General features: G+C 32.4%; 1 protein-coding gene across 1 annotated transcript in view; it reads right to left on the bottom strand.

Moving 5' to 3' along the window:
• Positions 1-8,184: 8,184 nt before the first annotated feature.
• The window catches only part of LOC112603029 (transmembrane protein 132E), a 60,215-nt gene continuing 41,451 nt past the window's right edge, over positions 8,185-26,948 (bottom strand). Inside the window, exons 2-10 of the mRNA XM_025351430.1 lie at positions 24,116-25,629; positions 19,086-19,229; positions 18,743-18,966; positions 18,434-18,605; positions 15,094-15,889; positions 12,919-13,206; positions 12,273-12,681; positions 9,649-9,839; positions 8,185-9,565 (exon numbers count right to left, since the gene is read on the bottom strand). Coding sequence (XP_025207215.1) covers positions 9,282-9,565; positions 9,649-9,839; positions 12,273-12,681; positions 12,919-13,206; positions 15,094-15,889; positions 18,434-18,605; positions 18,743-18,966; positions 19,086-19,229; positions 24,116-25,629 — 4,022 coding nt within the window. The 3' untranslated portion in view covers positions 8,185-9,281. The remainder of the gene's footprint in view (positions 9,566-9,648; positions 9,840-12,272; positions 12,682-12,918; positions 13,207-15,093; positions 15,890-18,433; positions 18,606-18,742; positions 18,967-19,085; positions 19,230-24,115; positions 25,630-26,948) is intronic.

Here is a 26,948-nt window from a genome sequence, read left to right as displayed (position 1 = left end):
ACACACACACACACACACACACACACACACACACACACACACACACATACATTTTTAGGATTTTATAAGCCGAGATCGCCCAAGGAATCGCTTTTGTTTGGGCGTTAATCTTTTATACTGCAGATAAACATTATTAATAGTCAATAGAGGTGTGTATAAATGTATAATATATATACGTATCATATAAAATATAATTATTATTTTAATCATTACCTATTAAGGTATAATCTTATTTAATAATCGTTATAAATTATAACTTATAATCGTTGGGAATTAATTTTTACCAAATAATAGTACCTATTGAACCACATTTTTTCGGGCATTTTCTCTGTTGCATTGGTTTTATCTATAACTATAATGATTATACATACATATAGATAATTTTATAAATAAATATTAATTATTGTACAATCATGATGTATATAAAATAAAAGAATAATGATTATAATAAAAATTAAATCAACCTACATTAACACCAATAAAATAATAAAAATACTTTAAGAACTGTAGGTATTAAATATACTTACTTATTAATACATACATATAGGATGAAAGATGATGTTTTTGTTAAAAATTGTTCTTTAAATGCAATAAAATTCTTCATTGAATTTTGATTTAACACATACTACTCGATATCTACTGTACAACATAGTGGTTACGATAAAATAACTAAAGTCGTTATTTATTATTTAAATGATTGTGCTGTAAATTTGATTTAAACGAGCAATAATGTTTATTGGAACGTTACTCTAACAGTCTAACTTTTAATGTAGGTAATTATTGTTTATTTGATTTTTGAAAAATTTACAACAAAAGAACTCGAAAAACCGTTTTTTTTTTTATGAAAACCACATAAGATGCGAAATCTAGGTGAAGGAATAAGTTTTGAATTTTGAAATTTCATATTTGCCATTAGCCAAACTATTGGTCAGCTGTGGAAGGTAAATACAACGATTTTGATAATTATTACAGTATATGCATCATGCATCTAACAATTTTTTTTTTTTTTAAATAAAGAGAATAAATTGTCAAATGTCAATTTTGTCATTGACGACAACAACCGATAACGTAGGTACCTATTATTTGAAAATCAAAATATATATTATCCTTTGCATATTTTTGATATTCTATTGAGGTTATATGGTTTATTTACTTTAATATATAAAAATATGCCTATAAATAGCATTTAAAATTCTAAATTAGCAAGATAACAATGAAAAAATATATAAATATATATAAATTAACAAAATAAAATTTCTCATACATTAAGAAAGTGTGAATAAATTTGTATCTTACTTTTGATGTTCTATGACTTACCAAAAAATATATATTTGCAAAAACTTCTGAGCTCTCCTAATAGTAATAATAGGTAAACTATGCAATATATACGAGTATATAAGTTATATGGCTTAAGTATAATTGTGTTTTAAAAAATGCTTTTTTGAATACTTATAAATTATAATATATTATAGTATGGTTTCGTGTGTGTGTAAAATAGTCACTATAGTCTTATTGACTAATGAATATTAATAATGGTCCTTGCATATGAGAATAAATTGTTCTTATACTACATTATTATGTTGCGACCACAATATCTGAACATATAGATCGACGCTAGTACGCTACTGAGTAGAATATTAAGTAGTGTACCTCAGGGGACAATTATACCACCCACATTAATCTATTAACTAATCGATGAAATAAATAAATACACAATATAAAAAGTTATAGGATAATATTATATATTAAAACAACATTTTTAAATACAATAGATAGGTCAACTTCATTAATTTACGACTAGCTCTCTTTCGTTCTTACAAGTTTCATTTCAATGAAAAACTCGATTTAGGTATACCATACATTTACTAATATGATAATCATTGTTCATTTTAATTAATTGAAAAATGCAATACAATGCAAAAAAATCTATATTAAACGAATTATTATGAATACATTTTTAAAATAAGAAAGAGAGGAGGACAAAGTTTGGCCAGTTGACGAAATAATTATAATATGGTGGGTTATTGTGTTTAATCGAGTTACTTACAAGTTACAACCACGAACAGGGTCGTCTCAAATAATACATAAGGAAGGAGGTAGACCTATTAATTTGTCGACTCACAAAATTATACAATATTTAATAAATACATATATCTTAGCCCTTAGGAAAAGCATAACTATCATAACTAGTAGAAAGATTAAATTGTAAAAAAATATTATTCATATCTCATAAAATAATTTATGATCATTTTAGCTAAGAATTTCATACTTATTACTTACTGATTAATTTTAAAACACCTTTGCTGGAAGATCGTCCAAATTAATATTTTGTAGAACAACATTTTAGTTTTTTCCAGTGATCTCTGAATATTTTAAATCTAATAATCGAGAACATAAAAAATGTATAAGGTCATACGACATACCTACTTACATGAATATTAATACAATATACTATTTATTGATAACATAATAATAATAGTTGGTATTATTTATCTCGAGTACCACTATTTTTACTTCATAGTTTTTAAATTGATTTCAAAGCTTCAAATTCAAATGGATTTTTAGGAGCACCAAAGAGTCAAGTCCCGACTTTTTTACCATTAAGAATGTTTTTCTTCGTGTTTTTGTTTATAATCATTATCAAATGTTTTACAGCATTTTAATTTAATACGTTTTCGTTAGCCGGAATATTTTTCATTTTTATTGTTGATATTCACGATTATTAAAATAGCATAGATATGTAAATATGTTATGAATAACACGAAAAAAATAATCACGTAGTATTAAAATAATTATAGAGAAGAATTCATGTCTATATAGAAACTATAAACGACGTTACCACCTACCTATCTTGGACGAATAGTCGAAATAGACGACAATTATTATTATCGACTGCAAAAGTGCAGATTGTTACAATAATAAATTAATACTAAGAATAAGTCAACGGGTTTTACAGTTGTCAGTTGTGCTGATAGTAGATAAACTCGTCTATTTTTAGAATTCGGTGTATTATAATATTGTTGTTGTCGTTTCTTACAGATATATAAAATATACATACAAATATTTCTTGAAAACAATAAAAATACTATTAAAATTCCGACGATACCGAATTGCCGACCACTATGATCAGCTGATGGTCAAATTTGCCGACTAAATATTGAAAAATCATTAGCGGGAGGGTTACACCTCCCCCAGTCACACACACACACACACACACACACACAAACCGCTCAGAGGACGGCCTTGACCACGAACGGCACGAACCATACGCGCAGTACACGTACACATAATTTTTCGCTCAATTTTATTTTTATCGCGCGCCTTTTTTTTGTCGCAGTATACTGGTTAGCGGTCGCTGACCGATCTCGACTTTTGGACACGACACGACACGTCGAACGAACGACGTTACTGCGGTAAAAACGGCTTTACCGCGGTCCGAGTGGTGACCGGTCGACGTCTCGACGTACGACAACTGACAAGCGGTAACGCCGGTTACTGGCGACTGCGATTATTTTCGCCGCTCGGGAGAACGATTGCTTTCGCGGTCGATCGTGATTTGTGTTTTGCTTAACCCCTTGTACGTCCGCCGCCGCCGAGTCACGGAACGGCTAAATTTAGAAAATATACCACAGCCGTAAACCTTTACGAACAATAATAAAACATCAAGTCTTCGTCGCGTTCGCTTTCGTGGTTTCGTCTGTCGCAGCGGTACAGCCGGACCGTACGCCACCCACAGCGTTCGTTGATAATACTCGTACTTAATTTAGTTCGCAATATTTTGAAACACAACCGGATAATCCGGACATAATCCGGCCAAATGACGTTGTGATCGAAAATAATTCAAAATATTATTATTGTTTACTGGTAATCAAAACCACCGCCCGGGTATTTTCAACGGAGGAGCCCCGCGCTTTACTCGGCACACCGGGAAATACAGCCGTCACTGAACGGGGGGGGGGGGGCGCTAAAACGGGTCGGCGGTTAGTCATCGCGAACGTTATTGCCGCCGGGCGAAGTCACGACCAACAATGAGAGCAATAATCCCGACCGCTCGACACGAGACCGTTTTCCAAACCGCCGTTCTTTTGTCCGGCTCGCGCACCGCAAAGGATAGCCCTAGGATTAGTATTGTAAGCGCGTGTTTAGGGGCCGACGATGTCAAAAGGGCTAGACTTTTGTTATTCCGCGTGTCGACGCGGCGGCGGCGGTACTTAACTTCCGCACGTGTACGCCGCACACTCGTACTGCAATGTGTTTATGTGTTTCTCTCGGTGTTTATACAATATTAATAATGTGTGAATAATTGATGGGCGGAAATAATGTTCATTGTTTGAGAGCAGTCAGTAGGTATTGGACGAGTTACTTTTAAAAAGTAATTATAGGTTACTTCGCCACTCGTTGTTTATAGACTAAATAATAAATATTAACGGAGTTATTTTACTCGTTCCTTATCCTAATAAAATTGTAATGAAGTGATGAAAAAAAGGAATTACGTTATGTCTGCGCTAAAAATAAAAATAAAAACATAGCAGTTCACAATAATCAGTATTTTTACGATTTCTTTTAACGGTCGTCATTCGACAAGCTACGCGAGTAGGAAAAGAAACTCTACAAAATACAAATGGCTGTGGTTAAAAACACATATCCGAAAGAAAAATAAAATTACAAAAATAATAAACACATAGACGTCGACGATATTGTCAACGTTTGACTAAATATTAAAAGATATTTGTGAATTTGTGGTGTAACGAAAATAAGAACACAACGTCCATTGGACATGTTTCTAGATAACGTTCCTGCGTGTTATGAGAAGAGTTAATTTAAAATAAAATTTACTTTTCTGGTAAATTACGTGGTTCAAACCATTGGAAATATTTTAATCTTGGCGAGTTTGCCTAATACCCAACTTTGGCTTTTGGCTAGGTATCTTATGGTATCGTGTGTTATTGAATTTTCAATACTGGAAACAAGTCGAAGGTGACCTGTTACACCGTAGGAATTGAGGTTTCACGGAAACAATAAAATTCCAATGAAATCACGTGTTAGTGTGTACTGTGTAGGTTTACAACGATAATAATATTAATAATTATGAATTAATAACATGAAATAGCGTCAACAGCGACAATGGCATAATGCAACGTCACACACAGTTACCTACTTGTAACCGAGAAAATGAGATTGACGAATAATACTTTAAATGGCAGCAGCCAGCAGGTACCAACATATTCATTGGAACACACTTATAGTTCCAAATTTTCATGTTTCCCATCAATGTGGACACGACGAGAAACGATAATAGCCCACGTCATACGACCTGTTATTGTTATAGAATCCAATATTAATATCTCATAAGCGTTTGCCGACCGTTGTCCATTGTATTATGGCGACACACTATCAAAATATTTCATATTATTTAATTTGAATTGGCAATGTAAATTCTAAAAGTAAAATTTACAATTATTATTATCCGAATTGTCGATAACAGATAACTTAATTTTAGTCATCGTATTGTACGGATTACCACTTTACCAGTGTCCACTGTCCAGTATCAAATATCTATTAATTTTTGTAAACCACGTCAAAAATGTTTGTACACTTTGCGACACATTAGAAATTATCTGGCGACACGGTAGGTTAATAAATATTTTATTAGATTATTATTTTGTAATATTTAAGTTTATTTAATATACTATATTATTATAATAACATGTTGTTATAATAGCTATCTGGTAAAAATAGATATATGGACGAATTCGAGATGAATATTTGTAGACTTACAAGATACAAAATTTAATAAATAGACAAAAATGCCTAGAGTCCCTCTATCGGTCTATCGGTTTTCATTGCTTCCAACGAATCCGTAGCTTGTATTCCCAAAAATCCCTAATCTCAGGATTAAGATAAACGTTATAAAAATGTACAGTTAATGTATGAAATAAAAATTATGATGTGTTTATTTACATTCATTCCTGCCGTTATAGTTTAATATAAATATATAATTTTTAACATTTCTTTTTAATTTAATGAAATTATTCATATTGTTTTGTTAAATTTATAGTTACGCATATTCTAGACTATGCATCATATTCAAGAGCTAACAATAGGCATCGTTTCTTTTGTGATTTAAATTTTAAGTGCCTATAATTTAGTCATGAAATATGATTAAGGTAAAATTAATAAGTAACATTACACAACTCAAGTGTCATAAAATAAAATGATAAAATAATTTAATGTGTGACACATAAATCAGTGTTCCGTATAAATAAATCTGTAATCTATAAATATTAATAAACTATTTAATATGCAGTTCTTATTTCGTATATATTGAATTAATAATTGTACTTCATCAAATAGTCAACAATATTTTAAACACACCTTACAATAATAGTAATAACTAATTAATAATGTATTTATGAAATCAATCTTAATGCAATAATAATTATGTAACAATGGATATAATTAATAGTAATATTTAAAACCTAAAATGGCCCAAGTTTGTATGATATAATCTACACATCTAAATACTCATAACAATATAATACACATCATTATGGTTATTATTTATAACAAGCCAATAAATAAAACAAATAGCAGTAAGTTTAATAAATTGTTTATTTAAAATTAATATCTGTTCACATCAACATAACAATACTTAAATTGTAGTGTGTCAACTACTACTTCTACTTTAAAATCTAATAAAAATTATCATTTTTGTGAGATAATTGGATAATACAAATCACAACCCGGTACATACGAAGGTAAAACATTCAAAAACATTGACATTTATTAAATAGGTTATTGACCGAATTATACAAAGGAGAAAATGAAGTGGAAAAAAATAATGAAAAATTAAAACAAAGAAACAGATTGAAAAAAAGAAAGGAACAGAAAGAAAAATTCAAATTATGAAAAACTCAAAATATATTCTACAAAGCAATAAAATATACTTTAAAAAATCATAATAATAATAATAATAATAATGAAATAGGTAAAGAAAATACTAAAATACTAAAACGTAAAATAATTCTATACAAAAAAAAAAAAAAAAACAGTCTCATTGGGTCGCGTACGACGTTTCTGCGCTTCATCATTATCGCAAAAGTACTTATACACAAAACAAATGAAACACGGGTAAAATTTATTAGTGGAAGCTTCTGCGTCCCAAAAAAAGAAGGCAAACAATATATATATAGTTTTTTTTTTTTACAATCTACTTGATCTACGACTTAAACATAATATACATATATAATATATAATATCAATATATACTTTGACTAGAAATAATAGGTATTTTTTTTTTATATATAGGTAGTTCGTTTGCACTATATAAGTTCAAAACATTTAAATGATTAGTGTTTATTTTCAAACTTATTAATATACTTTATTTATTTTTTAAACTAATACGGTCCAAACGGGTGGCCCTCAAATGTCGTGATATTGTTTACTAAGAATTGCATAACATATATAATGTATGGACGGCTGTATGATTTTTGATTAGCTTTGAGAAACTGTTTTTCCCCATTTGTTTTTGTAAGTAGAACAAGTAACATACTTAATTTTGGTATTAATAGGTGCTATTGCACAATGTACTAACATACGCACTGGGCAGTATCTACTGAAATAATAGGTATTCAAATATTCAATTTTTCAAATATGTCAATAATAGTTTAGAATTGTGTGATGAGGTTATGCCCAAAAATCTGCGATACAAGTCTGTCCAATAAAATTATATTATTTACATTATCACAGAAAAACAAAAAATGAAAAAATAATACCGTTGTACTGTTAAAAATTTTCTTTTTTTTTTTTTAATGGCACTAAGAAACTAAAAATAATGAACTTCTGATTAAATTATATATTTAAATAAATTAGAATATTGTAGAATATGTGCGTATAAATGTTTACCATTAATGTATGACTTTTGTTTAATATAATATATTATATAATTATTTGTGATTAGGCATTGTTTAAATATATTATAACATTTGTGGTAACTGATCAGTTTATGGGGACAATCCATTATGGAATACCATTATTGTTTAAAAAAAAAAAAACAAAAACTACATACATAACATATAAATATACAAGTTACAATTATTGAACTATTCATTAAAATATTAAATGTAGTGTTTGATATTAAAAGATAATGAGAAACATTGTTAAATTTCAATATTATGTACAAAAGTATATAAAATAAAGTTGCAAGCAATAATAGGTATCAGACTAAAAAATTAAAAATAATCAACAATTAAATTTAACAAAAATGTTTAGAATAATGATTATATTAAAAAGGGAATTGCTTAAACAATATTATCAAAATAGTGATACAATAAATTAGGAACATTCAGATAAACACGTGTAGAGCGAAATTGGAAACTTAATTATTATTAACAGTGGCAATAATTGTCGTACATAATATATAAAAAATAGGAAATAACGAAGTATCATTTAGCACAGATGTAACACGAATTAACTATTGTTATTTTTATTATTTTTCTATCTGCAGTATCATTGCGATTTTAATAATAATAACAATGATTTAGGTTAAGGAACTAATATTTTTGTATAAATTTATTATAGAGAGGGACTACACAAGCTTGTTTGATTACATATAATATAATATTATAGTCTAAAAGTATTTTATTTTCATAATGTAAGTCCGAGAAATAAATCTTAAGTAGATAGTTCAAAACATCAATATATTATTATATTTTGTATATAAGTTTAGATAAATTAGGTTTATTTTAGAAAGAAATTTCAGAAGATACATTTAGTAGCAAAAGCTAATAATGTATTGACTATAGATATCGTATTTATACAATAATTATAAAAAATGGGTCATTAGGTACCGTCGTGCTTTCAACAACCGGAAACAACCTATGTTTAAATTGTTATCGTAGATATTTGGGTTACAATTTACCTCACAACCGTAAGCGTGATAATAGTTAATATTATTTTCATTGCCTTTTCCAACATAATACTGAAGCTTACGGTTTATACTTTTTGGTGTGAACTACTATAGAGCGTATGCGTAATATTATAGTTATTTATTGTGTATTTAGTTCATACAACGACAACCTTTGAATTAATTGACTCTTTATGTGCGACAATAAGATAAAAGACAAAAATAGTGAAGGGATCAGGAACGACGGGAGCGAGAATGGGAGTTAAACGAATGGGCCACGTGTAGGATCATTGCGATGGTGTGTGAGCTGGTCTATGGTTATTGGTAATAGGGGAAGGTTTGCAAAATGAATGGGTATGCGGTTGGCCACGATAAATTAGGCGTTTGACTCTTTCAGGTTGTCAAAGTACTCCATCAGCTGTTTATAATCCATGCCAAGGTTGAGGTCGTCGAGTTTGATAGTGTCACTAGCGCCGGCGTTCTGATGCTTCTGATCCGCGGACGCAGGATCGAAAGCAAACATCGGGTTCCCGATGATTGCCGCCCGTTTCACGTCCATTGATCTTCGGTTACAGGTTTCCACGAATAGTGGATCGGAGTTTCTCTCCGGTAATTTAGGGATGTTATGATTACCAGCAACCGATGAGGACCTGCCACCACCTGTGCGAAAAAAATACATATAGAAAATTATAAGATACTGATTTAGATCAGGATAGTTACTTAGTTACTAGAAATTTACACACCTTGACTACGGTTGCGGTGATGATGATGATGGTGATGGTGTTGTCGTTTTGGAGGTGGCGGCGCTTGTTCGTCATTGTCATCGTTGCCGATCATCATGTTGTCCACGTTGTTCAACTGCGTCCTGTGCGGCGGCACCGGTGGCCTGTAGTCAGCGGGTTTCTCCAGATTTTGGTCATTCGGTGTTGGAAGTCTGGCAGGAGATTAAATCAAATAAATAAAATACAATTAGTATCCCGTACCATGAGTTGAAAATGTTTATTTTTTGAGATTTGATCTCTCAGGACGCTAATATAGTTGGGTTTTTTTTATGAAAAAAAAAAAAAGAATTTGTTGTATATTTGTGCATAATAAAGTGACTTACTTTTAAAGTCTATAGCTTATACCACCAACTGCATTGTTATAAGAATACCCAAATACGTACTATTATAATTTAGAGGAAAAACAATCGTTAGTGAAGCAGGTATGGAGAAATACGTTCATCGTATGTAAACCATACGTAAAAGTACTAAGGAATATAGTTGATTTATGGTTTTTGTAGACATAATAATATGAAACCATTAATATTTTGAAAGTACCAACAGAACATGTTATATCTAAATAAATAAAACTAAGGAAAATACACAAAATTAAAAAAAAAAAAATTGCGAAAGTTCCACTATTTCTATACAAAGATATACTTAAAATTTATTTTTAGTGCAAATGTTCTATGCCATTAAATTCTGGGATGCCAGTTGCAAGCACATTAATATTTTATTATTACAGTTTTTTTTTTATTGTTTTTACTAAAGTACTTAACAAAACTTCAACTTTAAAGTTGTACGAGTAGAAATTGAAAATGTTTTATAAATAAAATATTGTATTAATCAATAGGATTGCATCGAACGATGAATATTATTTATTTAACATCTCACTTCAATTTAAATAAACACAGTAAAATGTTAAATAAAATAAATAAAAATAAATATTTATCGTTCAGTTAAAAGTGAAAACTTATTAATATAAAGTACCTTCATAAATTACTTAAACTGAAGAAAATAACTATTGGAAATAAATTTCAATGACACTTTGAAACAAAAATTATACAATTTTTCTTAAGTTATTTGTACCAATATCAAATCTCTATTCAAATACTCATAGGTATATATTAATTCTTCAACTGTTTTAAACGACAGTTATAAAACATATGTACATCGTATCTCAAAAACAATTACAACGAATAGTATCTTCTTAAAAATATAATACAAGTGTCATTTACGAAAAACAGAATGTTAGAGAACAAAAGTAATAATTCTTTATAAGTAGTGTTTTTTTTTAAGGAAATTTTTTATTATCATTATAAACACTTAATACAACTAAAAAACCTAGTTTTAGATATTTTATTTAACATTTCTATTGATAAAATCTAAGAGAATTATTGACGATAAGCGTATAAATAATCAAATAAAAATAATAGTACTTTAAACGTTTAATTAAATTAAGTTAAATATTTCATTATATATGTCTTATTTTAAGTGTAGTGGATAATAATAATTATTGTACTACTTAAAAAAAAAATAAATTGATAATTTTCTTAATTTTTACTATACTTAAAGAATAATGATGATAGCACATTGTTGGATTTAGTAAAAAACTAAGTGTTAAGAATAAAATATTATTGAATCGATTAGTCGAGGAGAATAGATGTACGGCAACAATCAGACAAGTTTTTAGTAGCTAGTTTTTAACGCACTTAAAATAGTAAGGAACAGATACTAAATATGGACTTGTAAATAAAAACGATGAAACAGCATTGCCAAAACACTACCAAAAGCGGACTTGTCTGATATTTTAGATAATTTATAACTTTATAAGGTAAAACGAATTTATTTACAAAAGATGTTTTGATGGGTTATAAAGGGAGTGGAGAGGCAGTCTTATCGGGAACTTCAGTTGTTTGTGTTAAACGATTTACGTGTAATGGATATGCAGGTTGGGGTTAACGTATTAATAAATTGCATAGTAATGATTTAAGTAAAGAAATAATTCAGAAATTTTGCAAGTACAAACAATAATAGAATATAATATTATATTTACGATAAAGGGTCTGACACCACATATCTAACTCTTTGTTTTTTGTACTGTTAATATTTTATTTATAGTTCATAATTCATGTCTGTGAAACAAAAGGGACTTTTGCTCTAGGGTATTTTTCACATATTCATTAACTATAATACATGAAATATGATATATTGTTTTGTATTAATAAATTTCTTTTGATAAGATGTATCAAATATGAATTGTTCTAGGGCGGTTCTGATACTTAATTCGGATATGGTCATATGGACGTGGTAAAAGGAAAACTTTAGTAATCGATTTGGACCAAATTTTGACGCGCCGAGAATGTAGACGTTGTGTAAACGAGATACATCATATAATAAAAGCAAACCATGCAACATCTAATGCGTTTGACCGGGAACATATCACGCTTCGATCAAAAACATAATGGGTAGCAGCAAGTGGTCCAAATGTTTTCGTACTACTTCCCAATCACCCCCCCTCACCCCTACAAAATCGTTAACGCTGTTAAGTAGAAGCGTAAGAATCTCTAAAATATAATCTGTATGTCGTTAAAATAGTTACTTACACTTTCCACAGTTTATTAAAAACGATATTGCCGTTAGACAGTCGGTTCTTAACGCTGTACGTGGAAGTATTGATCTGAGGAGGAGGATTTCTGCTGCAAACCTGCTGTTGTTGTTGCTGGTTACCACTATTACCACTACCATTGTTGTCTACGCCGTAAATGGGATTTGACATAATTCTCATGTTGTGTTCGTTGATTTGGTTGTTGTTATTGTTGTTGTTGTGTGATTTGTTGCCCATGGACGGTACCAGCATGCCGGACGAACGTTCTAATGTAGATCTACCTAGCCACACCCAATCGTGTGCATTCATAGTCGGTTCATCTGACAAAGGTTTGGCACTACCGACACCTCCACAAATACCTCCACCGCCGTCCTTAGCCCCGTTCATGTTACCCATGAACGATTTTGCTAAAAAACGTAATAATTATATAACTTAAGTGATGTATAATTATTGATTATATAAGATAAAATAAAGTAATGTATGAACAAATTAAAATTATAACCACTAAGTTTACACTTGAGAATGACTTCCATATTTTTCAATATCATAAACATCGTTTTCAAGCAAATTTTACAGTAAATTCAAATCACAATTTGTATCAGTGCATCTGAAATATAATACCATCGATAATAGGTGATTCTTACTCATCAACGTGGTAGTGGGCATTTCCAACGAATTCTGTTTGTATTTGGATGCGTAGACGACACATGATATAACGAATGCAACGATGGCGAAGCAAAGAGCCGCCAACAGAGTATACATGCCGAGTTCAAACGGGCTCAAATGAGCGGGTACTTTGTGAGCTTGCACGGTTGTGCTTCCAATACCGTTGCTGCTGTGGTTGATAATGTTGTTTTGATTATTGTTATTGTTGTGTTGTCGAGCTTGCACTGTGGGTTCATCGTTGTTTTCATCTTTGATGCCGGCCGTTCCTAATGTTGAATTAAAAAACTCGTATTAGCTAGTTACGATTGCAGAATTGTAAAATTATTACAATTTATTCGAATCCCATAGTCATAAAATTTAATCGAAAAACGTACAATTTGGAAATTTGCATTTTAAAAGCCCTTCTTGTGTATTATAATACCTTTTAAAATTTCATGAATGTTATTTTAAGTTGTTGACGAAACATCTTTTAATTAAAATTCTAAATGTATTATGGAATTTGAATAACTATTCTACAAGCGAAATAGCAAACGTATACCGTCTAAAACAATAAACTGTATTAATCTAATCCCAGAGTGTGCGCGCAGCGTTAAATTTAATTTAGCACCACTTACATTGTGTTCTAATGTAAAAGTAATTTGAAAAGTAGTCATGGTTTGACGATAAAGTAATTTAGAGTGATTTTATTGAATTTATTATGGCAATAATAATCGAGAGCAGTGATCAAATGTGTAACAAAAAATCATTCCATTGTAAAATTAAAAATATTATTGACGATTTTGTTATTTAAAAGTATGAATATAAATTGACATAACAAAAATAATATTGTGCGTATACATCTCGTTTATCAAGTAATTTTAAACTGATGAAAACACCTAGTAAGCAAAAACAGTTTAGAAACTACAGCAGCACGTCATCATGATTGATTTACCTGTTAAATATTTCAATATAAAACGTAAAAATCGACCGCAATACAAAAAATGCCATCTTTGTGAACTAATATTAGAAATAAATTAAAATCTGGTTACGTGTCGAGAATCAAAGTACATTAAACTATTCATATTTTATGCGACCCGATTTCATATTTTCGTGGACATAATAAATCAGTATAGGTACTGACGGTACTGCGCACAGTAGCAAATCGAGTATAATTTAATACTTCCAACGTGACCCGAAATTCACAAGAGAAAAAGTTCCTTGTGAGGTTAAACAAAAAATAAATAAAAACGTGGATAAAATAAGAATGGTGATTTGGCAGAAGTCTTTGTGGCTGTAATACTGTAATAGTAATAACTGACAGAGTGATAGAAACGATGCGCATGCTGTAACTATATCATCATTGCAAAACGAAGAAGTAGATAATAAAAGTAGAAACGAAAACTATGCGGCGGACAACTAAACAAACACGCTTTAACAAATCCATTTTCTTTGAAATGTCGTCGTGAACTTGCTTTTACTGTGCACACTCGATTTAAGTTCGTAATATAAAATAATGAATTCGCGTTCGCCAGGATGACATAATATAATTGGGTATTCCACAAAAGTCTCATTACTAGGGCTCGAAAGTTGTAGAAATTGCATATTGTTCTGTATGCTCTCAATTTATAGTAGACCAAGTTAGAAATTTGAACTGTACAATGGAGAGTTAAAAAATTGAAAATGAATAATTTAAATATTTTGTCACTTTAAGCTAAAAAGAAGTGCATATTTCATTGATTTTATATGCATGATATGCATATTTCAATTAATATTGAATATAAAACTCAAAATTTTCAACGAAGGTATTGTAATCTCAAAAATACTAAAAAATATTTTTAATTATATTTTAAGCTCAATAATATGTCAAAATGCCAGTTATAAATTTTTTTCAATTACAAACAGTTTTTATGTTTATTATTATTTAATTAATTTATTAACAACGTCTGATGTATTATTTTTATTTTTTTTTTGGAATTCAGAATAATTTTTTTGCACATTTAACATAATTTTAATGCATATTTTGTAATTTATTTGTGCATATTTTGCCTTTTTTAGCTCTTACAATTTCCGAGCCCTACTCATTACATATTATTATGCTATCATTATTAATGGTGTTCACACATTATAATAATATAGTACTATACGTATATTATTACATGAATAAATTGACTTACCCGCCGAGTCTTTGTGATCTTTCTTGTCACGGGGCGGTCCTACGTTCAGTACGCCACTGCCGCCACCGCCACCGCCGTCGTTCTGCACGAACTGTTCGACCGAGTACGGAGACGACGAAAAGTCCACCTGGACTTCAGCCGCCGTTTCACTGAGTGTTGTCGGTAGGATGGTTTTCCGACCTCCGTTCACCGGCTCATGTTTGCCACAAGCGTCGGGAGGGCCGAACGACACGCGCAACAGCTGCCCCTTACCAGGACCAACGGCTATAACCCGAGGATGCGGCGAGGCGGCCATGGGAGCAAACGCCACCACGTCGGGGTTGGTGGACTCAACGCGGAGCGCGTAGTCGGACATTGCCACCGACCGTAGTGGCGTACGCGTGTCGTCCGTGAACCACAAGTCGATGTCCAGTAGGCCCTCCTGGTACTTGGCTGTCAGCTTCCTGGTCACGGACGTCTCGGCTATGTAGTTATTGTCCACAGCCGCGTCCGGCCGGATGTTCAGCTGCAGCCCGGACACAACGTTCACCGCCAACCGGGCTACGCTCACCTTGTCACTGACCACCCGGATCTCCTTCGACACTAGTACGTGTCCAGATAACGCTGAGATCACCTGCACCTCGGTCCGGCCGGCGTTATGTCCACGCACGATTTGTCCAGTGATGGACGCGACCCGAGGATCTGACGACCGCAGATAATGCAGCAGCAGATCGGTCACCTTTAACCACGTCCGACGGTTCACGAAATAGCTCACCCGTCCTGAGTCGTGATCCGTCGCTTTAAACCTGGCGTATATCTGTAAACGACAAGCGAACACGAATGTTGGGTTAAGTCGGGGGATTAGAGGACATGCAATTTGATTTTTTAAGATTTATGTATATAAATTGTAATGTATCTATAGAGAATCACACTCGTCACTCATCCTATGGGCCATTTATAAATGAAAAAAAAAACGTACATTTATTATTATGCTTATTATTTTTGTATAAGTTAATCAAAAATTAAATTGGAATGTCTAGAATTATTATTTATGATTAATTTGAAAGTATCTATAGAAAAAGTTAAAGAAATGTTAACTTGTTTTACTTGTATTCATCTACTGCAGCTCAATTAATATAAAATTAATTTATCAATCGTAATATAATTACAGTAATCATATAATATCGATTATTTTGTTAATTCAAAAGAGGTGTGACTTTAGCTCTATTATGAATTATATTGTATATTTATATTTTTGTAATTGAACAATGCTCAAAATCGTTACAGTATATTTATGGGTCACGGATTTATTCAGTTTTTTTTATTACCATATTATTATTAAGTACTCGTATATAAGAGGTTAAAAAAAAATCTACATTAATTTAATTATTAATATGCAAATATTTTATTTTTATTCCAATTTAAAAACTTATTACTACCAATTTAAGCTTTTGGTTAAAGGAGACAAGAAAACTCATTATATTAAATATTATATGGATAAACTTGTATCGTTTGTTTTCAAAATAAATATATCTAATCATTTTGAATCAAAAATCAAAATCAAAGTTTTTCCTACAATAATAATAAAAATCTAAATTTATTGTCAATGTATTTCATACATACTTATTAAAATTGTTATATTTTTAAATCAAAAATGTTATTTGATTGTAAGTGTTATAATACACGAGAAAATCTCTGTTTGGTACATGTGAAGGTCGGTCGAATACAATAACACTATTAAATACGGTTATCATTGATTTAAAATATAAATCTGACCATTAACTTGAAGCACGTGATTTTCGAAAATTACATTATATCAAGTCATACGTATTACCATTGAGTTTAGGCAGCTATATACATATATATACATGACATTGTATATAAATTAATGTACGTAAGACGTAAACTGATATAGGAGCGAATATATAATATAGGTATGTGGATCGAGAGCTTAGAAAATGTACCTATTTGAACGGCGAAGGATGTAAGAGAGAATACTGCGCAGTGATTCACTCTAAATCGAGTGCCTATTGTAACTGTTCATTAGTTTTTATTATGATTATTTCCTTTTTTTCATCGGTAGTTCGGTATATGTATGGTTTGAAATGTTTAAGTAGAATGTTTTCAGAGATAATATCATAGAAAAATACGCCTCTTTCCGAGATTATATAACTGCATATTATGCTAGATTTCCTTTGCCGACTATATTTACGATGGTCATTGTCCAGTTAATCTTGAGTTAGGATTTAGTTAATTAAAATCCTTTTTTTTTTTATACAATCCACATTTTAATACTGTATTAAAGATTTTTTGATAAATTGTTATTAAATTGTTAATTAAAAATGTATATTATATTATTAAAATATAAGGTATTCATATTTTGTAAGGTAATATCTTATCAAAATTTATATGAAAACATGACTATTTTGATAACCATATCTGGTTATATTTATATCTTTATTATAGACAACAATTAATATATTTTCGTATATTTCTCACCATGGAGATTATAGTGTCTTAGAAGGTGTAATAAATTCTAGTAATTCAATAATAAAGGTCAATTAGTCGTTGTATAAGTTGGCTAATGAACGGAAAAAAATAAAAAAAAACTTTCACTTTTATGGAACATTGTGTTCATAAAATAAAAGCACTAAAAAGTCGTTTTACAAAAGTCTATTATTCTTTCCTACTGTTCTTGATTATTTAGTATTGTTGTTTAAGTTTTTTTCCCCAAACTTTTTACGAGTTTGGAGTTTTCATTAACCAAGGATAATACAAGCTAATAAAATTATATTATGGCTTAATGAACAATTATTGTAATTTTTATTTTGTAAAGAATCGAATAATTTATATTTTAAGTAATCGTTTATTTAATAAAAAACTTATACCAGTAAGTGATGAATAATTTAATTTTATACATTTTTTTTCAACTCAAACATTATTGTACATGATATAAAAAATCGAAATATTAACCAATAGGCTTTTATATCATACTAAAATAGAAAAATAATTAAGGGGCGGTGATTTGATTGCAATATGTATTTTTTCTGTGCTTAAAAAAATTGTTTTCTAAGCACAAAATTCGTTTCATATATCTAAATAATATGACGATGAAACTATAGTTTTGGATTTTTTGACAATTTTTAAATATTTTGCACTATTTTTTATACAAAAAAAGATGAAAAAACATTAAAAATGTGTCCAGTAGGTGTCAAATGATAATATTAACTAATTTATTTTACTATTATAGTATATTATAATATTATTTGTAATTCCCAGTGTTTCGGACGATCAGTGATTAACGTTATAAATGTATAATATTATGGAATACGTTTACTCGAATAATAATTTTATATCTTACCTCGACCGACGTCTGTTGAAATCTCAACTGGCAGCTGGTCTTCCTGTCATATGCATCGGCCACCATATCCTCAGTGATCATTTCATTTAATCGAAAATCGCTATCCGACATTGGCGATTTTATGTGACCGCCACCTTTACCTTCGGCTGACCTTTTCAATTTATTGACGTAACTGTAAAACATCGCGAACGTCACATAATTACATCAAATTTGATGTACTTCCTCAAACATGAATTATTGTCATACAGTTAGGTATAACTATATTGTCACATCTGACAATGAGAAGTAGAAATAAAAATCGATACTCACTCGTCCATGTCATCGTCGGCTTCCAGGCTTACTGGAACTCGCCAGCCTTTAATCTGGTTCAGTTTCTGGTCAGCAATAGTTAGGTCCATTTCATTAATTTCTGGAACCCACACAATGAAATGCGCCGTACCTGTATATGATTCGTATTTGACGATCACCGTAGCATTGGACGAGCCTCGGATTTCTGATCCATCCACGTACACCGAACTGCATGACGATGTTACCTGAACGAGAAGAGTCAAATTAGTAAATATCGTGGTCAAAAGGGATCGGCTGGTTAGCCAACAACTATGCAAATAATAATATATTATACACTATACAGTACTAATAATATCATATCTACCTTGAGCACACTGTCATCCTCTATCTGACACACAGACTGTCTGGTGACGTCGGATATTTTGCCCGCGTAGCTGACCACGAATACCTTCATCGCGTGCGATATCTGCTTTCCAGTCAATACAGCTGTGTTGATTATTTCCCAGTTCTGTATAAATAAAACATGTACGCGTATAATACATAAATTCTATTTACTCTAAAAACATAAAACGTATAAGTACTGTATAGTACTGATATAATTATATCGTATCAATTATAATAAACGTTTCGGGGTAGTAAAATAGGCACCACGGTAGAAACCCTAGGTCATTGCAATATTAATTTTCTATAACGACACCGCGCGGTTGCGTTTCATGAATTATTTCACTCGAATACGTAATTACCGGCGCAAATCAGTTACTCCACGAATTATTCGGGGTATCTAAATAAATGTACAGCACACACCTATATATATATACATTATACAACACGCATAGACACACCTAATATATCAGATGCACGTTGCACGGATGCAACACGGCACCTAAACCCCGCCCCCACAACACGACGGTTCGACGATGACAAATTTTGCTCTTTTATTACGTCCCCGGGAGCAAATCGATCTGTCATTGCCATGCACTACGAGCGCGCGCGCGCCTGTGTATAATATGTGTGTGAACGTTGTATAATATTATGCGATATTGAAAAATATGACACACATATTTCATATAGGTAGATATAGTAGGTATATTATACGCAAAACCAACCACCTAACCCTTTGTACAATGATTCATGATGTAAACGGGCGGTGTATCTGTACATATTCACTGGGGATTTGAAGAGTATAGTCGTTACGTATATACCACGCGCCTGCAAAACGGTCAGGACTTCAGACCGTGATAAAACACGAAATCCCTATTAATTGACTCGCCGAATGTGTTGTATACACTCGGAGAGAAAATCGAAACATACCACACTCGCGTGTGTATAAAAATAACACTAAATGTGATAGGCGCATCCTCCCTAACGGTATACGCGAAAATTCAATTTCGTTACCATTATTACCGCGCGGCTTTTGTTGGAATTTCGTTGCCGGATAATAAACTCTTGCAAAAACGTCATAACCGTTGAATTTACGAGGTTTTTTGAAATAATTAAACCACTCGAACACGTCAGGTTTTCTATTAGTTTTTATAACTGCGCTCAGCGGCACGGGTTGTCCTTTGTGTTTCTATTTGCACGTGTAGTCGTGGGAAACTCACTGACAACAGTCTATACATTACTGCAGCTGCTGTCAATTACAAAAAAAAAAAAAAACGTTGCGAAGACGTTATGAGACATGTATAATTCTATTTTAAGCTTACAAAAACATATTATATGATTACGCGTTCTCATTTTTCAAAGTAAAAGAATGAATTAAGAGTACTGTATAGATGGTAAATTACATTTAGTATCTAATACTGAAATATTACTACTAAATTTATTTACTACTTCAAAGAAATCATTTTTTGAATTTCTCTTTTATGTGTATATAAAGAAAAATTTTAAAGTAAGTAGTAATCGTCTTTTAACTGAAGTAATGTTTCATGGTCTTAACATTTTAAACAAAACTAAAGATTACATAAATTAACTGAATAATTGCATAATTTATAATTATATTTATATATATAACACAAGAACGTGCTTACAACATATTTACCTCTAAGTGTGATTTTAATTTAAAATGTATGGTAATATTTTATGCTAATTAATACTGTAGAAACTAGACATACTATAACAAAAACAATTTAAAACCACGTTTATTAATTTGATCGTTATAATAAATATTTAAAATTGTGATTTATGTATGCAAATTTTTAGATCATATTATTTTATCAAAATCAACAAAGTATTTTAAGTACTTAATAATGACAACAGAATTATTATACAATGAATTAGTACAGAAAAAATTTAAAGTTCAATAAAGCAAAAATAAGACTTCAAGAAATAAATAGGTATACATACATATGTTATAAGATTAAAATAAGTGAAAATTATAATTGAAAAGGATTTCAAAATATTTCATCTAGTATATTTAAAAATATCCAAAAATTCTATTTAAACATTGTTGTTAGGTTTTTAAACGGTTTTAATATAATGCTAGGTGTGAAGTTGGTATTAAAATTTTTTAACGGTGGAATAAATTAATAGGAGAACTACATACAAATTCAATGGGTTCTCTTACATATAGTTGGATGATTTTCATTATGTTATAAAACAAAATAGTTTTTATGTTTATATATAATAATTTTTTATGAAAACTTAATTTAAATATAAGTGGCACTGTGACTGGTATTTATTTAGAAAATATTTGCTTTTCTCACGATCAAATTATATATCGCTTATTTTAGAGTGAATTTGCACATACATTCAATATGATTCGACAACATGACAAAAAACATTGTTTACCACAAAGCTTTTAAAAATTAAATCTTTTGAAATTATTTATACAATCGTATTTCATTATTTATACAACATTACACATAGATTATAATTTATAATATATCTGTCGGCTGTCACGTTACCGCATGCCACCGCGCCGGCTGTACGAATATAATTTAACACGGCCTCTGTATTTGTTTTGTCCCGTATGTTGTCGCTGCAGTATCGGCATGTACTAATATAATATTATAATACCTATGTTGATTTCTTTTACTCAAATAGTAAAATAAATTACTATTTTTTAGCATTGTGAGTCATAAAGGATAGTTATATATATTATTTTATTTGACTAATATCATATAGTGTTATTGATTTTCGATAATAATCGCCAAATATTATTATCATTACAATATTGTTATTCGTATTTTTATCATGAATTTTTTTTTATACATAATTATGACTGGTTAGTCTGCGCTCAACAAAATTATGAGTTATTTATATCATTATTATTATTTTTTGAGCCAGAAGGGTTAATTTTTATTATTTCTATTCTGTTGGAACAGAAGGGCCGTAAATTTATCATATTGTGCATTAAAAGCCAGAAGGGCTATATATATATATTGAATAATTTATGAGTTCTTTTTAAATGTTTTTTTTCTTTATTGTGTAATATACTATTATTTAAAACTATTTTATTATAAAAAAACTCAAAATTACCGAAAAACTTGTCACCATTTTGTTTTAGTTTTTAAACACATACACGTGTACATATAAATTCGTACACCAATAATACACATTTTGCACAATAAGCATCACGTTTATAGTTTATCAGTATTTGTTTGGCAATCTCGACCACTGCTGTTCGAATTACTAAATCACTACTAAACAAGCTATTTATTCTTAGTTTTTACATTTTTAAGTGTAAGTGGTGCAATAAGAATTTAGTTCTCGGGTTCCCGGCCTATACAATATTTCATAAAACACATACAAATATTAAACATGGATATTTTGTCTGTCTGTTGTCTGGGAAAGGCTAAAAAAACGGATGAACCGGTTTGTTGGAATTTTCACAGGCGTGTATTTGTATAATAAAACGGAAAAATGGAAAACAATAGATACAATATTTTTAACCCAGGAGGTCCGCATATTTGAGGTTTATATAGGTTCAAAAATACTAGATCGATTTTGATGAAAGTGTCAGGGATTGTACTTGAAAATATTAGGAAAGTTTATAGCACAGCTTGAACCATATTCGAAAATATACCAAGTGTTATATTTAAAAAAAACATAGACGGATTGCCTATCTCTATCGAAATAGTTCACAAAGCGAATTGCGAAAATTTTCCAGTGAACTGCAGTCTGCAGAGGTAAGTGCATTGAAACTGAATTACAACAGTTTAACACTGTATTTTATAATCATTTATTTTTTGTCGGGCGAAGTCGGAATATACGATTAATTATTTACGTAAAAATCTTAAGTGTGTTAAACGACAATAAATTAAAATCAAACGAACTTAAGACTATTAACTCATTCGGCTTTGCCGAAATGTATGAACAAATAATTAATTTCTGACGCATTTCGCTTATATACCTATAAACAATGATTAGCCAACCACGTGATCACTTTGAAATGCACGTCATGTATTATATTTAAGCGTGACATTATGCTTATTATTATCTATGTATAACTCTGTCCAGCGAGAAGAGTTAGCGCGTTGTTCTTGGTCGCTGACGCCTTGTTATAGTGGGACCGGTGGTCAGGATGACAGGAAAATCCACGTCATGTCGCGATAAAACTGTCGTGAACACAAAAATATCGTTATGTCAAAAATATAAAAAACATAATATTAATAAATTATAATTTGATTTATAATATTATATATTCTATATTCAGTATAATTTTGTTTTATTTTTATTTTACTTTTACTAAGTATACAGTTATACTTATTAAATAAAAATGAAGTAGGAAATGAAAAATAATAATAATTAAAAATATTGTAATAAACAAAATAATAAATTATATTTTTCTATTAATTGTTATTGAAAGCTACCTATACGAAATTCCACGCAAGTAGTCGTTAATTGATCAATTTTCATAATCATCACATATATGGCTTTAAGTCAAATTGCAGAATTTTTGTATTTTTCTTTGTCCGATGTTTGAAGTCAGCAATATACTGTTAAACTTTAGACGGTTTAAGCTTTCTCCCTTTTTCAGTGAATCGATAAAAATCCAGATAGAAGGATGACGAGAACTTAACATCCAACTTAATGTTAATAAGTAATAATAATTGTACACCAAACTTAATTTTTGTAAGCATGTGCGGTGTTATATTATTACCAGCTAAATGGTACTTTAATCTAATCTAATCCTATTAACGACCGAACGAAAACCGGAACTGCGAGCCACATCGGTGACTACGGCGATAATATATTGCTACCTGCGACATTTTTATCGCGACACCGCGACAGGATGTCTCGCGGGAACGCGCAGAAGAATCGCGATATTTTGTCGGACAGTGGCGTTTGCTCTCGCCGGACAGCTTACAGACGAGTAACGCGCGACACCGTGGACAGCGAACGCAATAACGTACCTTCACACTCAATAAACCACAATCCACCTGACAGACTCACCTTGGATATGGGTAGCACGGCTTCGGTGTCGTCCTTGTGTATTTCGAACCTGGCGGAAATCTTGCGCTTGATGCCGTCCAACACGCCGTTGACGCCGTCCAAGTAGAGCATCTTAGTGGCGGCCCTGGACAGCCGGGACGTCCTCCGGCGTCCGGCCATCACGGCCGCCTGCCGCCGGTGATGTTTGTACGCGGCGCGGTGACGGTCGACCTTCGGCTGGCTCCCCTGAACCGCGGCGGCCGACGTCCAATTGGTCACGTTGCCGGCCGCCTCCATGACGTACTGCACGGTCCAAACTACCCGGCCCTCCTCCCACACGTCCTCGGCCTCCGAGTCCACTTGCAGCAGCCACTGCAACACCTCCTCGTACCGGGAGTTCGGCCACGCGGCACCGGCAGTCGCCGGCAGCCCCTTGTGCACGGCCGTCACCGTGATCTGAGTGCCTCTGGGGTTCGACGTGTAGTTGATGGTCCACCGTTCCGGGTCGCTGTTCTCGGCGCTCAACACCCGCAGCCCGTTCTTCACTTTGGCCCTGAGTATAAACCCTTTGATGTTTTGCTCCTTGGGCCCGGCGTCGAAGAACACGGGCACGTACGTAAACGACTTGGGATATAACGGCACGGACGGAACGAGGGTCAACAGGTACGCGTCCGTCTTGAGCTCCTTGTATGGGCGCTGAGCGTGCTCCAGTGACGCCTGTCCGATGTACGTGAACGGCTGGAGCTGCACGTCCGACTGGCTGCACCGGTGGTCGGACTCGAGCAATGCGTACGATATCTGCACGTACCGCTGTGGCGTCTTCACCGGCTTGGCGTCGGGCGGGTTCAGTGGCGGCCACCACTTGGCCGGCAACACCAGCCGGGCGGTGCACACGCCGTCCTTGGGATCGGGTTTGCACGCGGCGGTGACCGGCCGCTCAGCTCCCTCGAACGTGGCTTTGGCCACCGCGCACAGTTTTCCGTACGAAGATGAGCCGGAAGCCGACCGCGCGGAACCGCCGCCGGTCGCGTCCCCGGCGGACATCGTCATGGAAGGAGGCGGACCGGAACCGGCTGACTGCGATCTGACCACGCTGTAACCGACGTGGAACAGCGTCCGGACTACCGGGTTTTCGCGGTACACGCGCCTCTGCACCAAGTGCGCGGACACGTCCATCGATGATATATCCACGGTCGACGAGTAGCCGGCCGATAAACCAGAACCGTTAACGCTGCTGCCGGACATTCCGGCCGAGTTTGGATCCGGTATCAGGTAACGCGAGGGTACCGTTTGCTTGGTTGAGAACGGCCCATAACTGGCCCTGATCGACGTCTGCGGTACGTCCTGCAATACGGTGAACCTGTCCACGCTGAGCACTGCCCCACCACCGGCGTCGTCTTCACTGTCGTTATTCTCACCACTGCTCAAAAGCTGTTGTTGTTGTCGGTTATTGCTGATACTGCCACCGATCGGGTGTCGTACAAAGAATCCTCCATCTGGGTTGTCAAAATGCACTTCAACCGGAGTCACAAAACCTGCCAACAAAAATTTATCAATTTTAAACAAACTGCGACATTGCAAAATGTTTTGTACAGATATGGAAGGTTAAGTGGATCGGGGAGACGGATAAAGCGTAAAATACTTGAGTGAAGTAAGGTACTTTGTTTGGTTAAAATACAATAGAACTTCAACCTCTCTTTCCTTTCCCCGAGGATATTTTATACGCATAACGTCTACCGTGTTGTTAATAACTTGTGTCGACGGATTTTTGGACTCAATCCATTACACGGCTATTTTTAATCCACCAATTTTATGTATATAAAATAAAATAATAGTTAGCTTAACGTTCAATAAAAGCGTTTAACAATTTTATGTCCCGAAGGCGCCAAATAACTCGACACTGCTCAAGCTCGGATTGTTGTAAAATACATTACCCAATATACATAAAATTACACACACACACACACACACACACACACACACACACGTTTATTAAATTCTATGAGCGTTTTGTTTTGATATAATCTCGTTATAACGACATGGTCATCAGACGCCTTTGGGTTTGCGAAGTTTATATCCGTCGTATTGATCCAATAATGATAACATAAAACCGAAGGAATCAATATTTTGCGAAATACATTTATATGCGCAATTAATATTTGAACTCGGCGCGCGCAATAGTATCAATATCTAAATTGTTTCACGTATTGCATTTTTAATGGAATTTATAAGTGGTATTATATTATAACAGCAACAATTTTGATTGTTGGTATAGCGTAAGAAATTAATTTAAAAAAACAAGTTTTTAAATGTTTTTGGTTGTCTGGTAAATTAATTATAGATCAACAATTAGTCTTACTGAGTGAAGAGTACTCGACAGTGAAGATTCTTTCTTAGCTCAAACTTATACTTGTTGAATATTTTATAAGGGAAAAAATTATGTACTTTTAAACGCTAATGAAAACATAAAGTTCATATCTTTTCAAAATAAAAAATAATTGACTGTTCTATGATCATTTTAATATGTAAACAATCAACATATTGAAACACATCGATATAGCTAGTTTAGTGCTTTCTAAAAAAAAATGTAAACTACGTTTGACAACAAAACTATAATAAACCAAACTATCGGACAGTTTTTCGAAAACTTCTACGAAATAAACTGAACATATTAAAGTGAATAGCGTGTGTCAAATCGCATTCGAAAAACCCACGATGACGACGGAAGTCTGAACTTGTGGCTTCATTCAATATTTTTTATTTTCACGATTCGTGTAATATGACGTCTGTCATCTATTGTCACAAAACAAATAAATGAAATAAACGTTTTCATACGATACGAATACCTAATAAA

Source organism: Melanaphis sacchari, unplaced genomic scaffold (genome assembly GCF_002803265.2).
Source record: "Melanaphis sacchari strain LSU unplaced genomic scaffold, SCAv2.0 Contig93_pilon_pilon, whole genome shotgun sequence".
Taxonomy (NCBI): Eukaryota; Metazoa; Arthropoda; class Insecta; order Hemiptera; family Aphididae; genus Melanaphis; species Melanaphis sacchari.
This window is presented reverse-complemented; position numbering and strand designations above follow the sequence as displayed.